Raw genomic sequence first — 17,175 nt, 5'->3', positions numbered from 1 at the left:
GAGGGGGGTAATTACTGTCCAAGGCAGAATCCAGACCTTCTGGTGGGTACTTCATTGTTCTATTCATTCCTCATTCATTAACTAGTCCCTGCTGTGTGCCAGGCCCTGTGGTGGGCTTTGGAAATTTTAAAAGGGTCTAAAACTTATCTTCCTGTCCTCACTGTTTCACTGAGAGACAGATGCATAACAACTAATCATAGTACCGATTATGGATGCATTAACAGAGGTATGTACAGAGTGCTGGAGGAGTACAAGAGAAATGTGGCTAATTCTGGCAGGAGAGGGCAGGAGAATTGGAGAGAACATCTCAGAAGACAGAACGTTTGAGCTGGACTTTAAAGAAAAGGGAGATGTTTGCTGTAAGGGCCAGGCCACAGCAGTGGCAAACACAGAGTGGCTGGGAGTGCAATGCATGTGTGGACTGGAGAGTGGTTTGGTGGGTGATGTGGTGGAAGGAGTTTCCTCTGCCCCCTTTGCTGCAACCAGCTGAGCCACTTGCTGTTGCCTACTCCCGCCTCCACATCTCAGCGAAGAACGCTGATCACACCTCCTCAAGCTTTTCCTCCAAGGGAACGAGGGCTCCTTCCTTGACCCTTGCATAGCACCACAGGCTTACCTCTATTACAGTAACTCTCACATCAGATTCTGAGGTGAGAGTAGGAAATGGGTCTTCTTAAAAATATGTATCTTATAAAAGGCAAAACTATGGAGACAGTAAAAAGATCAGTGACTGCTCGGGGTGGAGTGGAGGGGAGGAATGAATCAGCAGAGGCCAGAGGATTTCAGGGAAGTGAAAATACTCTGTATGATATTGTGATGATAGACATACGTTATTATGTATTTGTCCAAACCCATAGAATGTCCAACACTAAGAGTGAATCCTAAGGTAAACTATGGCCCTTGGGCGATAATGAGGTGTCAGTGTAGGTTTATCCGTGGAAACAAATTCTGGTGAGTGATGTTGATGATGGGGGAGGCCGTGTGCGTGGGGGGAGGCACAGAGTGTATGTGGAAAATCTCTGTACCTTCTTCTTAATTTTGTTGTGAATCTAAAGCTGCTCTTTTAAAAAGGTCTTTTAAAATTAATTAATTAAAAATACATGCTTGAGGTTGGGGAAGGAATTCAAATAGTGTAGAAAGATAGATCAAAACAATAAAAAGAACAATGTTTTTAGTTTCTAAGTATCCAGAATCTCATGAGTGGTAAAGGGTTTATTACCTTGAAAGCGATGGGAAACCCTCACGGAATTTTTTTTTTTTTTTTTTTTTTTTTTTTTTTGCGGTACGCGGGCCTCTCACCGCTGTGGCCTCTCCCGTTGCGGAGCACAGGCTCCGGACGCGCAGGCTCAGCGGCCATGGCTCACGGGCCCAGCCGCTCCGCGGCATGTGGGCTCTTCCCGGACCGGGGCACAAACCCGTGTCTCCTGCATTGGCAGGCAGACTCTCAACCACTGCGCCACCAGGGAAGCCCCCTCATGGAGTTTTAAGCAGGAGAATGAAAGGGATTTGGAGGCCAGATGGTCAGTTGGGAAACTTTTCAGGGAAGAGGTGTCTGCATTTGGGAGGTAACAATGGCAGAGAGAGGAGAGGATGGAGGTGGAATATACGGGACTCATACACCAGCTGGCTGTAGAGATGAAAGGAAGAGAAGAGATGATGACAGTTTCTGGTTTCTTCAAGCCACTGCCCTGACCACCCACCACAGAGTCATATGAAATCATGTTAATTTCTCACTTAAAGCAGAAAAAGCTGAAGTTAGCCAAGTCCACACTTTAAAAAAGATCAGTGGAGAAGATGAAAGAACAAGATGCACATTAGGAGGTCATTCCTTTCTGGAAATACAATAAAAATCAATATGTAGAATGGCAATGATATTTTGCACAATATGTCTTAAAGTTCCTTCCTTCTCAGATTGAGGTAAGGTCTGTAGAACCACATAGGCCCAAGGAGGACATAGGATAAGGCTGCTACCAGGTGGGAGAGCTTGCAGGTTGGGAGAGTCCAGTCAGAATACATTTATCACTCAGTCTCTTAGACGTGAGATGAGCTGCAGTGAAGCCAGGCAGGCACATCTAACAGACCTACGTCTTATCACCCAAGGGTTCGCGTGCACAAGAGTCCACGTTTCCTATGATCGGCTTTGTCTGAGCTTCACCCCGTCACTAGCACTAGATTTCTGAAGACAGTGGAAGCTCTCAATACTGTGACTGGCTCAAGTGTTCAAAGACTAGAGAACATGCTTGCCCTCGACATTCCTGAGTAGTTACTATGTGCAAGGGATTATACTAGACGGGCTATGTGATATTGTGAAATATAAGAGATAGACCTTAGCCTCTCAGGATTTACTGTCTATTCTGATTAAATCACAGTCTTGAAGAAAACATCTCTTCAAACAACTAGAGTGTTTACTTTTAAAAATACCAAAGGGCAGGGTGGGGGGGCAGTTCTATGGGACTGTCAGTAATATTTTTACTAAATATACCAATAGTAGATTTTGCACTTTAATTAATTTATTTCTCTGTTTCTCACTCCTACCAGATAATTTTCAGGATCAAATGAAAAGGGAACTAGCCTACCGAGAAGAAATGGTGCAACAGTTACAAATTGTAAGATGCATTTCTACTTAAAAATAAATGCAAGGTGATGGGTTTGTTTTCAAACCACCCAATATGTATGAAGCTGTTAGTGTTTTTGCCTTGAAGTCCTTTGGTCCACTTCCCTCTCCGCTGGTTTAGATGCTAATTGCCAAGAGATTTACTTAGATGCAGGATACACAGATGTGTCAGTACATTTCCTCTAAATGTAACTACCTACCATGTGTTAGTAGACAGATGTGTACATTGTCTCTGAGGGTGAACCAGAGGTACCTGCATTATCTTCCACTGTGCAAACTTCCGAACACAGCGCTGGGCTGCACCGGAAGCTCAGGGAAGGGCCATTGTCTTTGTCTTCCCCCTCCTTCCACCACCCAGACCTGAGCAGGCCCTCTGCTGTCAATAGAACTTAGTATAAATACAATTAATCAATTAAATTCACTTGAACGACGATGAAAAGAAACAAATTATTTCCAAATGAAGTGTGTGACTCTATCCTAATCATGTCTGAAAGTGGACACTGACAAAGATCTATTTATACAGAAACAGGGAAATAGGAAAATGTCTGATAAATAAATGTTGCGAGGTTTTATGTTTTTCGGTTTTTGAGTTGTTTTTTTCTTTTTCCTGAATTCCTCGCCCTTTGTCCCCATGCAGATACATCTGGTATTATTTATTAGTGCTTTGAAAGCAGTCTCCCAAGCTTCCTCATTTTCATGAGTACAATGGGGAAATAATTTCTGCTTTGTTTTTGTAAGATTTTTTATTTATTTATTTACGGCTGTGTTGGGTCTTCGTTGCTGTGCACGGGCTTTCTCTAGTTGCGGTGAACGAGGGTTACTCTTCGTCGTGGTGCCAGGCTTCTCATTGCAGTGGCTTCTCTTTGTTGGGGAGCACGGGCTCTAGGCGCGTGGGCTTCAGTAGTTGTGGCACACGGGCTCAGTAGTTGTGACGCACAGGCTCTAGAGCACAGGCTCAGTAGCTGTGGCGCATGGGCTTAATTGCTCCGCAGCATGTGGGATCTTCCCTGACCAGGGCTCAAACTCATGTCCCCTGCATTGGCAGGTGGATTCTTAACCACTGCGCCACAAGAGAAGTCTATTTATAAGATATTTTTAATCACCTGGGTAGAGACATACATTGATCCTTAGTGTTCTTCACAGCATGATTATTATAATTTGGGTTGCTTGGTGTTTCTGAGCTGGTCCACATTATCCTTATACCATGAAGCATGTATCTATGCAGACCCGCCTGTCTTGTCTAAAGAGCCAGGCATCTAGCTTTCTGTCAGGATTATTTAAGGAAGGTGGTTATTGATGTTTCCTTTCTGCATGGGAGAAATCATGCTTGCGTTAATGGAGATTGCTGAGAGTCATTTCGAAAGCAGCCTTGTATTTCATGATGTTTTCCCCCATTCTAGGGGCTCTATTAAAAGTACTGCTTCTAACTTTAACCCTCCTTCTGAGGTTTTCCTGGATCTCAAGTGCTGGTTAACAACTCTCAGTTCTGAAAACCACCTCAACATAAGACCCTCTTAAACAGGATCTTTCTTCTTGTTTTGGTTTTGCTTGTGTTCGTTTTATTTGCACCTAACTTCACTGGGGCACAGAAGGAGTTTCTTAATCAATTGATTTCACTAATCCCCCACAGGGGTTAAAAAATAGTATCTACTCTTCTTAACTTTTGATACCTAGATAATAAGAGCTGCTCATTACTTGCTGTGAATTTACGTATTGTTTTATTTGTCCAAAGGAAGAATGTAAAGATAGAATCAGAGGTAGAAGGATATAACATTTTAAGACCTTACTTATTGTACATAGGATATCGTTTTCAGACTCTTAAAACAAAAATTGCCACACATGCAACCAAAAATGTGTGACTGCTGGGTGGTGATGAGCATAGCAAAATGGGCATTAGGAAAGGAAACTAAATAATTATTTCAGGGCCAGTTATTTAAGGCCAGTCATGTACTTTTAATGTCTTAATTTTCTTTGACACTTGGTTTCTTTAGTGAAAGAGGAAATGATATTGCATCCATGTAATAAGCAGGCAGTATTAATAAAAGAAAAAATATCTCTTGTCTTTTGAGATATCTGGTACATGGAAGATACAAATTGGTATTACAAAATATCTTTATTGTATTGCAAAATATTTTATCATTATGTATTTATTTATCTAGACAAGTGTTATTAATTCATATTCCTCTAGATAGTAAATTTTCCTGGTTGCAAATTAAAGTCTTTGGGAGGAGCTGGAATGTTTTCCCCCAGCCTTGTAGGTACCATGTAACTCCTGAAATCCACAGAAGTACATCCAGACTACCACCATGAAAAGTGGTGAAATAGACATGAGTTGTCCCTTCTGCGTCTTCCCCTTCTTTCGTGTCCCCTATCCTTAGATGCCCGGGTCTTCGTGCTACCTTCAACACCTAGCATGGTGTCTAACATCAAATAGGGATCAGTAGACATTTGATGAATTAATCACCACCCATGGATGCCCCCTGACCCAACTCTGATACTGTCATGTAGCAATCCTCTTCATTCTTTTCCAAATTTTCCTGGCTTGGTCCTGATTTCCTCAAATTTTTTTTGTGCTGGGTAACTACTACCAAAACTACTAAAAGAAGGCATACTAGTGAATTACTGGGAGCTTATGTATTATTACAGCACTGTCCTTGTGACTAACAGATACAAGCTTTAAGGTCTGCAAACTTGAGTTCAAGATTCATCCTGTAGAGTTCATTGTATCAGTTTCTAAACCAAAGGGACGTGTTATAAGGTCCAACTTAGTACTCTGATAGTGATATGATAAGGCACAAGTGTTTAATAAACATGAAATGCACATATAAATGTAAAATGCTGTGCCGATACAAGTAATCAATTTAATGGCATGCCCCTTCTCAAAGTAGTACCTCTATTAGTGGAACTATTTGAGCCCTGGTGGCTAGACATATATTTGTGCTGTGTTCACACTATACCATCTGCTTTAGAACTGAGGCAGCAAACTCAAGGTTACTTGAACAGAAACTTATCCTGTCCCTCATTCAGCTTGTTGTATTTGCTGAAGTAACTGGAGAAAAATGTCTTTAGAAAATTATACCTAAATATTATCAAGAAGTTGCTAGGTATCACAATTATTGACTTTCTCAATATTTTTAGTTGAATGCTCTAATTCATCAGTAAATATAGTTACATGCTTTGCCCCTTGAGAACAGAACAATTCACCAAAAATTATTTTATTCTTTTATGTTTAAATTATTTTATATTTAAAGTTTACAAAGCATGTATTACAGAATAGTCATTTGCTTACAGAATAGGCATCCTTTCCTTTAGATGAAATAAAAACCCACTCTATCTTGCAGTCATGGAGAATTCAAATATATTAAAACCATCATATTTTGTAACAATTCCCATAGACCCACAATGCATTTATCCTATGCTGTTGCACAGTGTTCTTATTCAAGATGATATCGAAAGCATCTTGGGTATCATTGCCATAGAAAGAAAACTTATGAATTTCTTTGGTTCCTGCATTTTTAGATTCTCCGCTGACTGTAATTTCTACCCATTGCTTCCTTTTACAGTGTGTTAAATGCGAAGTTGTGATGACTATACACTCAAATGATTGACTCTCTTTGTGTGTTTGTAAATAAATGTGCATTTATCTAATGTGAGATTTAAAGCATATGCAGTTTATTTAACACATATACATGGGCCACAAGCTAATATTTTTTTTTTACAAATAATTTAAAATGAGAGTTTTACAGTCCTTATCACAGTTTGTGTTATAGTCCCCCACCTCTGCTCTGGGTTTTCAAATGCTTAAAATGTTTTTATTACCAAACCAGATTTATTTATACAAGTGAAGAAATATGTTCCTCTCAATATGAACCAAATACAAAGGTTTTAGAATTTAACACGTTCATGAAGATGTTAGTGTTTAGTATAATAAAGAGCAAAAGATTTCTCATTCACAAATGAGCTCTGGTTCTAGGAAAAAAGTTCAATTTTTAAAACAAAACCATCATCCCTTAGGATTGAGAAGAAGGTGAAGAAACCATTACAATGTTATATGTAAATTATACCTCAATTTTTAAAAAATTTCTAAAGAAGAAAGTGAAGGCATTTTACTAAGTGTATAACCATTCTTAAAAGATTTTTATTAGAGTATAGTTGATTTACAATGTTGTGTTAGTTTCAAGCGTACAGCAAAGTGAGTCAGTTATACATATACATATATCCACTCTTTTTTAGATTATTTTCCCATATAGACCATTACAGAATATTGAGTAGAGTTCCCTGTGCTATATAGCAGGTTATCTATTAGTTATCTATTTTATATATAGTAGTGTGTATATATCAATTCCAATCTCCCAATTTATCCCTACCCCCTTATACCCTGGTAACCATAAGTTTGTTTTCTACATCTATAACGTGTATAGCCTTTTTTTTTTTTTTTTTTGCGGTACGCGGGCCTCTCACTGTTGTGGCCTCTCCCGTTGCGGAGCACAGGCTCCAGGCGCACAGGCTCAGCAACCATGGCTCACGGGCCCAGCCACTCCGCGGCATGTGGGATCTTCCCGGACCGGGGCACGAACCCGTGTCCCCTGCATCGGCAGGCGGACTCTCAACCACTGCGCCACCAGGGAAGCCCGTGTATAGCCTTTTGATTAAAGTTTTTCCAAAGACTGGAATATAATGTAGTTTACAACATGAGCTGAGACTACTGTGATGCCTTGATAACCTTTTTTTAATTTTTTACTGCTAATTTGGCAACAATTTTTTAAAGCAAGTACATGTATGTATAAGCTACTACCGTAGGTTTGTTGAAGGCATGTCATAGTTGAAGACATAGTTGTTGAGGACATTAGTCATACTTCTTGAAGGACACTGTGAAGCTGCAACAGAAAACGCATGATAAATGGCTAGACCCAGATTCACATCCTGTGAACTTGCTGGATCGCTACCAAGGGGCACGTAGATTGAGAAAAAGTGCTTTTAAAATATGCTAGTCTTGAAGTGCCCTCTGCTGTTCTTCCAGAGCACTGCAGTCACACAGCCAGAGGGAACCAGTCTCAAAGTTCCTCATTAAAGCCTCAATTAAAATGAATGTTCAACCAATAGATTTAGTACTAATGTTTCGTTCACCGTGGACTTGTAAAAAGTCAGTTTACAACTTTCTGATGGTGTGAGCGCTGTGCTTCCTTGCAGGGAAAGGAGCGGTGACAGGTCTTTATCGTTTCTGGAGGAGTGCTCCCTCTTTGGCAAGGGCACAGCTCTTCAGTGTGGTCTTTCCTTGGAGGTTCTCCAGTATTCATTAGGATGGGAACTTGCCCAGACTTCTACCGTCTGAACACGGAGAGTTTATTAAAATATGTTTTACATATTTTTAAAAGGCAGATAGAGCACTTTATTTTTAGAAAAAGATCCCTGGGCCCCTAGAAGATTTTGATTTTGTGACTAAATACATAACAAGTAGAGGACTTGATGTAAGTCTGAACTTCCTTGGAAGCTGCCTTAAGGTTCTCCAGGAGACAGACTTTGACTACTGTGGGTCCTTTTCCAATTATTGATCTGTTGCCTTGCATCTTGACAGTGCAATGACTCGTTTCTTAATTATATATCCTTTTTCTCGTCTTTCTCCTTTTGAGATGTTGACCCATCTTAACGTCTGAGCTCAGGCTAACTGTCTTGGTACAATCTAGGAAATTATCTTTTTTGGTAAAATCTCAATACTTTTGATAGACTAGAGCCAACTAGGTGATTTAGAAGTTATATAGCAACTTTGAGGGGTTTTGTCCATGCCAATCTTGGTGATTTCCAAGCTGGTCAGAATGGAAAGAAAGCTTTTATAAGTTCTATTATAGGAGATTTACATGGCATAATTATCTTTAATGGAGCCTCTAAGATCCTGAGCTCCCTCAGTTGGCAAGTATAGAACGTGAAGCACCATCAATCATAAAAGTGCCCATTACTTGATGTATCATAAGAAAAGAAGATTCCAACTATTATTCTCAGATACCATCAATTGTAGTACATCCAACTTCAGAAATGTCAAAATGTGAGGGAAAAAACTTCATCTTAGAATCAATGAAATAGGATAGTTTCCATGAACAGTCGGACCATATGCTAATATATTCTTTCTTAATCATTCATGATTTAAGACTTGGAATTATTGACTCTCAGCTCACAACCTGAGATTAATAATTCTTCACACAGATTTAAATTTCAATCTGGAGATTTGGGGATCAAATGTGCTTATTTGGAAATGTCCTTTTTTTCCTGAGTCCTTTTCTTTAATTTCCTTATCAGCTTCCCATCTTAATGAAATGCTACGTTGTTGTTTCTGAAAAAAAGAAAAAGGCATTCAGACTTAGATCTGAAAGTAGTGCCCTTCAGGCAGTTTTCTTTGGGTTAGGATGAGTAGTTTACTGGCTTTGATGAGATGGCGCATGGTGATATTAACTTATCTCGTGCAGTGCCTGGCACAGAAGAGACACTTACTAAATCTTCGAGGCATCTAATCTTGATGTTGAGAATGCTTTCTAAATGCGAGAGTGACACAAATACATTTTATTAGGTAGTCCTTATACCCCAAGGTTTACATCATTTCTACTTGTTATCCTAAATAATAGAATTCCATTCAAAGCTCTCTGAGATCATGCATCTAAAGAAAGAGGTGATCCATGTGTTTTGGCATATTGTTTCATACACCAAAATGGAAAATCAGGATTCAAGTATGTCTCTGTTAATAGCAGGTATAGCATAACCCAGAGTGGAAAGAAGAGGTAACTAGAGTAGGTCCCTGTGTAACTATTCTTGTCATAGTTATCTAGCTAATCTCAGCTCTCGTCCTAAATATGAGATTAGGGCACAACTATTTATGGTCCTATAAGAACCATTAATTTTGATGCTGCTATTATGGCCTTTATCAGATATGCCTCTATCGTAGACATCCATGTTGTGGCTGTGTATCAAGATAGTGAGGTGGTTATTTTAGTCTTCTCTCCTTTTTTCATTAAAAAGACTGTTTGAGGGCTTCCCTGGTGGCACAGTAGTTAAGAATCTGCCTGCCAATGCAGGGGATACGGGTTCGAGCCCTGGTCCAGGAAGATCCCACATGCCGCGGAGCAACTAAGCCCGTTTGCCACAACTACTGAACCTGCGCTCTAGAGCCTGTGAGCTACAACTACTGAGCCCGCGTGGCACAACTACCAAAGCCCACGCGCCTAGAGCCTGTGTTCTGCAACAAGAGAAGCCACCGCAATGAGAAGCCCGCGCACCGCAACAAAGAGTAGCCCCCACTCGCCACAACTAGAGGAAGCCTGTGCGCAGCAATGAAGACCCAACGCAGCCAAAAATAAATTAATTAATTTTTTTAAAAAAGACTGTTTGATTCAACTAACCAGTTATTATGGCAAAATGGTCCAGCTAGTCTTAGCTACAAGCATCACTATACATTTGTAGTTCCTTCCCATTAATAAAGGTTCATGTTTATGGGCTGGTAGATCAGGAGAGCAAAACATAAATATGCTGGGGATATGGGGAATGTATATAACAGTATTCAAAATATTACCTACTTGAATGACTATAATTTTCTTTCCTTCACTGCTTTTACATAATATCAGCCATAGTTCATGTTACATTCTAGAAGGCTGAATATTTCTTTAAATGTAAAACAGATTTATATCATTAGAGTCCTGAATTTAGCCTTATAATGATGAAGGTAAGTAACATAACTAGGGTTAGTAGAGAGGCAAATCTAAATAATACGTGTAGTCCAGTTTCAACAATTTGAATTTTCTAATGAAAAGTAGCATATCAAATGCGATAGACTTTCATTCAAAACCCCAGTATTGAAAAGTACTTTTCAAGTTTATCCAGGTAGAATTCTCAAGGGTCATATTTTCCATTCAGTGCAATTATTTCTGATGCTTCTTAGTAGTTATTGGGAAATTACCCAGAGTAATAGTTTGTGTTTAGTTAATCTTATTTGTGATTTATAATGATAGCATATTTCCTCACTCTAATTAAATGAAAACTTACATGTTTGTAATCACAGTCTTGTTTTGTGACCTTGGACATACGTTATAACATAATAACTTAATTTTCATACCTAAATAAAAATAAGTACCATATTATTAAGTGCGAATTTTTGAAAGCTTCTTAAGTGAAATGTCACATAGGAACCTCAGAGACTAGCTGTAGCAACAACCCAGTGTGATCACCTGTTCTGTCCTGATATGCTTTTTAACAGGCCTTAGACATGCTATACCCCAGAAGCCCCATACTGCCAGGCAGATGGAGACCTTTTGTCCTCAGGGCAGATCCACCAGCATTCAAATTTAGGCACAATAAAGGGTCTCCATTATACATGTCTCCAAATTTTGCTCACCTGGATAGTTTTGCTTGTTTTTATCTTACAGATTCCCTATGCAGCAAGCTTGATCAGGAAAGAAAAGCTAGGTGCCCATCTCAGCAAAAGCTAAAAGGTGAGCTCACCAGGGGAAACAGATTTTCCTTAACTCTCTGAATTGTTATTGTTCGGCTGTGTTCTTTACTGATGTACTTGAAAGAGCCCAGGGGATTGATGATGTTGCATCCTGTGTTTAAGCCGATACACTGTTGAACTTCATTCTAGCCGTGGGGCTTCCTAAATAAATGACTAAGTGCATCTTATAAATTCTGTGGAAAATTTCTAAAACTAAGGAAATTCTCAGTTCAGTCCTGCAGATGTGATCTTCATTCTGTTTTGGGGTGTTCTCCTCTTTCCGGTTCCTCCTGACACCCTGATTCCTGGTCCTCTGAAGGAAACCGGAGTGTCAGAAGCCATGCTTATTATGCTTTTTCTTCTCTGTCTCTCCTTTGCTTCCAAAATGTCTTCCTGAAACCCGACTTTCAGTGAGTTACTGACAGATGGTGCCGTGAATAACTGCGTGCGACGTAGACCTTCGAGAACTTCTGCTGCAGGATTAGTCATTCATTCTTTCCCTAAAACAATCCTTGTTTCTCTACAGCTGAAGCCAGATCCAATGTCACATACCTGACAGCAATTTAAAAGACAAATATTCTAGACTCCTAAGGAAAAGAAGACAGTAAAAATTCAATGACTATATTCAGAATATACCTAAACATTTCAAAAGCAACTTTTTGATGATATGGCAGAAGATATAAATAATTGTTAGACTTGAAGGAATGCAAAAACTAGGATATTGTTGTTTCTCTAACAATACGTTAGGATGACCTAGCAGTTGGAACTGCTAAATCAGGGGAAAACTCAGATGTCAGAGGTGGTATTTATAAGTGCTCATGGCTAACTAGGATTGTAGTCATTTATCAGTTTTATTTGTTCCCATCAGAGTGATTCTTCCCACTCCTTCCCTCTGGAACATATTTTCAATTCAATAGAACTGACTGGCCAAAAAAACTCTGTGCAATGCAGGTTCATGGTTCCTTTTCTTTCCTTCATGCCTCTTTTCTGCATATCACAAGGCTCCTCTACTATGTGCACATGACAGTTCTACTTCTTGCCATTATCTTTTTTTTTTTTTTTTTTTTTTTTTTTGCTGTACGCGGGCCTCTCACTGCTGTGGCCTCTCCCGTTGCGGAGCACAGACTCCGGACGCACAGGCTCCGCGGCCATGGCTCGCGGGCCCAGCCGCTCCGCGGCATGTGGGATCCTCCGAGACCGGGGCACGAACCCGTGTCCCCTGAATCGGCAGGCGGACTCTCAACCACTGCGCCACCAGGGAAGCCCTTGCCATTATCTTTATTAGTGATAATCTTCAGTATTTTTCTTAAACAGTTATATGTATGTCACATTTCATTAGGAGCTCAAAACCCTTTCCAAGACAGTCTCTCATTCATATGCTTTTCCTTAATTTTACGCACAGGGAACCAAGGTACAGTGAAGAGAGATGTGATGTTTTCTGTCTCTGTTACAAAGCCAGGAAGAGATTCTAGGGCTCCTGATTTTAAAAGCAGTGCCTGCTTGCTCCTTAAATAGGGACTTCTTGTCTTCTGTGATTAGATGTTTAGCAACAGAGTTGCTCAGATAATAAGTCATTCTGTTTTGGGATGCTCAGATAATGTCATTCTGTTTCCATCTCCATGAAGTCACACACAAATGGACCTGTGATTTTGGTTTCATTCTATACCTTCAAGTATTTTTCTTACGTCTGAACTTGACTTTGGGTGATTTCTTTCTCATCATTGTAGACCAGATTTGTCCCAGCAGTGTGAAATGAATAATTTTAGAACATTCAGAGTCTAATAAATCTTAACACAGAATATCAAGGTAATCAACACAAAACTCATCCAAATTAACGCTGACAAACCCATATGTATAAAAGTTTGAAAATGTCAAACTACTTTTCTTTCAGATCAAAAAGTATATATTGGGATGTGTTTTTTTAAGTAACCTTCTTATTGAAATATAACACACATTCTCCAAAGCCTATAAATCGTCAAGTCATGAAGTCTACAAATCAGAGCTCAATGAACTTGCTTAGGTTTCTAGCACCCAGATAGCTACCTTGTGCCCCTACCCAGTTACAAAAGATTGGTTTTACCTGTTTTTGAACTTTAGTAATGGACATTTTATAGAACGTTCTCTTGTATCTGGCTTCTTTCACTCCACGTTTGTGATTCATCCATTAGAATGTAGTTTGATTTATACTTAGGAACTTCAATAAACTCGCTTTCTACCCTTCCACTTCTTCCCTGACTCATCTTCTCTGCTTGTTAGACATGAGCTGCCCTTGCACCTACAAAATGAAGACTTACTGCCCAGAAACCACACCTCTGATGGTGACATAGTGTGCAGTGAGGTGGGAAAAAAAAAGATTGATTTGTGTTTAGTAACTAATGCTTCCTCCATGCTGATTTTGTTTCCATCCTTGCAGACAACAGGGATTTCTCTAAGTAGACCCTGGTGCTTTCAGAAGATTAGTGGTTACTTAAATGTTGAGCTAAATCAGCCAAGCAGAGAATCACAACCATATTGTTAGAGGCGGTATTCGATTCTCAACATGCCAAGCCTGCAAGGAATTACCCCAAGAGAGATGACAAAATAAAAATCATTACACCAAGGGAGAGAAACAAGTTCTGTCTTGCTGAGTGACCACAGGTTTCCAAATTAGGGACTGATACGTTAATGTCTCATGCAAGAGTGACCCTTAAGGTAGTGAGCTGTGTTCTTGACACCCAGTGAATTCCAACATGACTATTAAGAGGAGGAAGCTTTTCAAAACCACAGGCAATCCACTTAATAAGCTGAGCAAGCATTGCCACATATCACTGCTCTACAAATCATTTTTGCCCTACGTTAGGACACAAGAAGTTCCATGTCGAATCAAAATAAAAGTCCACCCCTACCAGGGGACTAACAGTGCAATTCTGTTAGAAGAGCCAAATTGTTGTTCTGAACAACACCAACCTCAAACTTTAGGCATGTACACTGAATAACTCTTAACTTTCCCTAAATAACTCCTTAAAGATCCATCATCCATGGATTTATTTAAACCTTTCTTCAACCTAGTCGTAGTCCCCTCTGGGGCAATGAATTCTATTTGTTTAGCTACCAGCTGTGTAAACTGTCGTTTATTTTATTTATTTTCAAACTACTTTCTAAAACAAGCCCTTGTAGATTACATGTTGCACTGCTCTGCATATTTGCTTTAGCGTGAGCTCACCAGTACAATGGAAGTGATTTGAAAAAATATTTCAAAATGCTGTGTGTGTTATCCTTTCATCTGGAACTCTTTTGAACACCGGAATTACTCCTGACGGTCTTCTTACCTTTGGTCATTAATGTGCCCCAGTTCCTACACAGACGTTCCAGGATAATCTGTGTGAAATCTGCACCCCAAATAAAAATGTCATGATGTTAACACCAGTTTAATATTACTTTACATTCTTTTTGCCCCAAGCTCCTTTTAACATTATGCAAACGTTGTCCCTGTGACTCAGTGAAATACTTATGTCTTTCACAGAGAACTCAATCATTTTGCATAAGTGGAAAGTGAATCATAGGATATGGCTCATTCATAGTCATACAGAAACCTGCTGAACAAGCTGGAAATAATAATAACTGTCATTCATTGAGCACTACCCATGCCAGATACTGGGTTAAGTTGCCACATTCTCTCTTTTGATCTTTACAAGTCTATAAGGTTGATCCTATTACTATCTCCATTTTATACATGAGAAGGCAGAGGATCAGTGAGGTCACTTAGCCAGAAAGTGACAAAGCCAGGATTCAGTACAGGTCTATTTGACTCTAAGCCCCTTCTCTGTCTTTCTAGGATCATTGGGCTGGTTTTGGGAGTCTGGCTTCTAAATCTGACACTACTTCCCTATGTCATTTGACGTAATATCATTTAATCTCTTCGAGGCTCACTCTTATCTATGAACTGTGGATGGCCAAACCTGATCAAAGTCTCTGCCAGCGCTAACTTTTGACTATCACTCTTGCATGCCAGTCTTCTGCCAGATTCTCTCTCACAAAGGGGCTGCTTTTATTAAAATCTGTTCATATAAGACCCTATATAACACCTGAGGGTGTAACCCACCTACTTTTTGCCTTAGGTCTTCATTTTCTTCATCACTAATTGCTACTTTGCATCCTTCTAGAGAGTTTGAAAATATCATTTTTTCCCCTATCCTAACAATATCTAACTCTTTGGTAAACTCCTGTTGTTTTTATTTTGTTCTTTTTATTTTAATTCTGGGATAATTGCTAAGAAAAGAATAACAAGAAAAAGGTCTTAAAGGGGTGTGGAGGGATTGTAATGGAACATTCTGTGTCTTCCTTTTGTAACGATCAAAGATGAGGGGGCGGGGGGGGCATGTCCATTTCTAGCCTCTGTCCTCAAACAAAAGAGAACCAGGTTCTTTCAAGAATCTCCATTGAGAATGACAGTGTGCTGCCACACTTCTAAGGGCTTTACGTCAATTATCTTATTTAATCTTCAAAACAACCTATTGAGAGAAGTACTGCTACTCTCACCATTCTACAGCTGAGCAAACAGAAATGCGGAGATGAGTAAGCTGTGTGGTCTCACTGCTATGACAAGTGGCAGAATTTGAACCAGGCCGCCTGACTCTGAAGCCCACATTTCATCTGCTCTCACCTGACTTGTGACCTGAAATCGTGGCCTAATTCACATCTTCCATTATCAGTTATAAATATGCAGTTAATAACCAATCCAGTGGTTTCATTGATGTTGAATCGCAAAACCTCTATAGCTGCCCTAACACCCCAGGACAAGAGAAATGGATGTAACTTGGACCATTCAGCCAAAGCCAGCAGGGCACCAGTGCATGAAATTCTGTCTGCCCCTTTTACCACAGGCTGTCTTAATGTTTGCTCAGCAACAAATTGGAGCTTCTGGAACCCAGCAAAATGACTTTACTGTAAAGAAGGCATAGCAAACCAGCACGCTCTGATGTAATAGTTCTAGTTTGGCTCAATGTCAGCAGAGATGCATCATGTAAGGTAGCAGGCAAATATATGGGAAAAGGAAGATGCTTTCATGGCCACTGTTTAAACATTTTTATTCAAACTGTACTAAAAATGTCTTCTCTAAAGGATATACTAAATATTACTTTAAATGTTTTTAAATTACCTGATTGTATCACACTGAGGTTGACATTCTGTGCTTTTTGTCTTATCCCAGGTGCACAGAACCACTTACTCTTGTTCTCTTGTAAGGTACAGACTGCCCCTGAGTACTTCCGACCTGCACAGAGACTGAAAATTGAAAGGGCTTGGGAATCAAATATAAAATCAGGTTCGGGAGAACCCAAGGACAAGTGACCTCAAAGCAGCATGGACAACCATGTAAAATAGACTGTAGCAGACATTCATTAGTTGGGGGAGGGGGGAGCCAACCAGAGCAGTCAACGCTTGTTGCATCTTTTGGTGGAACCAAAGTTTGAGTCTGTGTTTTTAAAGGCCAGCCGAACCCAGAGTGCGGGAGTGCTGTTAGCCACCGGGGTGGGAAATCCATGGACGGTCCCAGGGGATCTCTGTGCTACATACTTGGAGAGAGCAGCTCTGTGAGACCGTCTTTTATGTTTGAAGAAGTGATTCTTGGTGAAAAGACAACACAAGACCTGTCCTAGGAGGGGGGATCACGTTTCGACAGCTAGGATGGCATCAGTCGTACAAACCTGCTTTTCCCAGCAAAGTGGACAGACTTATGTGTGGCCCCTTCCTCTCTGGTATTTTGCCTGCTATATGAATGAAGATTGTATTCCTTCGGAAATATTTTACAGTTTAATATTGAGTGTAATTAAGAATATAATCATGTTATCAAAAATGGTATTTAACTCTGTTGTAGTTTCTTTAACATTCATGTGGATAAAAAAAGTCTATAATAAAAAAACTATGAAGTAATGGTTGTGTTCATGTAGTTAAATGCACATTTGCTTGGGGGCAACTAATAGAAACTAATACATTTTAGAATTATTTTGGCATAAAATATTTGAATAAATTATTTTTGAAAATGAAATTCCTTCAAAAATGGTTATTAAAGTCTAAATTAGCCTTTGGCCCTTGTCAGCAGCTGGAGTCCTCC

The 17,175-nt window shown here is 39.7% G+C and overlaps 1 protein-coding gene across 2 annotated transcripts in view; it reads left to right on the top strand.

Moving 5' to 3' along the window:
- Nucleotides 1-16,825, top strand: part of SKOR2 (SKI family transcriptional corepressor 2) — a 51,946-nt gene extending 35,121 nt beyond the window's left edge. Inside the window, exons 7-9 of one of the 2 annotated variants that reach the window (XM_060119044.1) lie at nucleotides 2,539-2,606; nucleotides 11,020-11,085; nucleotides 16,273-16,825. In XM_060119044.1, coding sequence (XP_059975027.1) covers nucleotides 2,539-2,606; nucleotides 11,020-11,082 — 131 coding nt within the window. In that variant the 3' untranslated portion in view covers nucleotides 11,083-11,085; nucleotides 16,273-16,825. Of the gene's footprint in view, nucleotides 1-2,538; nucleotides 2,607-11,019; nucleotides 11,086-11,495; nucleotides 11,561-16,272 lie in introns of those variants that run through there. The other variant, XM_060119045.1, reaches the window with a different exon arrangement.
- The last annotated feature ends 350 nt before the right edge of the window (nucleotides 16,826-17,175 follow it).

This window comes from Mesoplodon densirostris, chromosome 15, assembly GCF_025265405.1.
Source record: "Mesoplodon densirostris isolate mMesDen1 chromosome 15, mMesDen1 primary haplotype, whole genome shotgun sequence".
NCBI lineage: Eukaryota > Metazoa > Chordata > Mammalia > Artiodactyla > Ziphiidae > Mesoplodon > Mesoplodon densirostris.
This window is presented reverse-complemented; position numbering and strand designations above follow the sequence as displayed.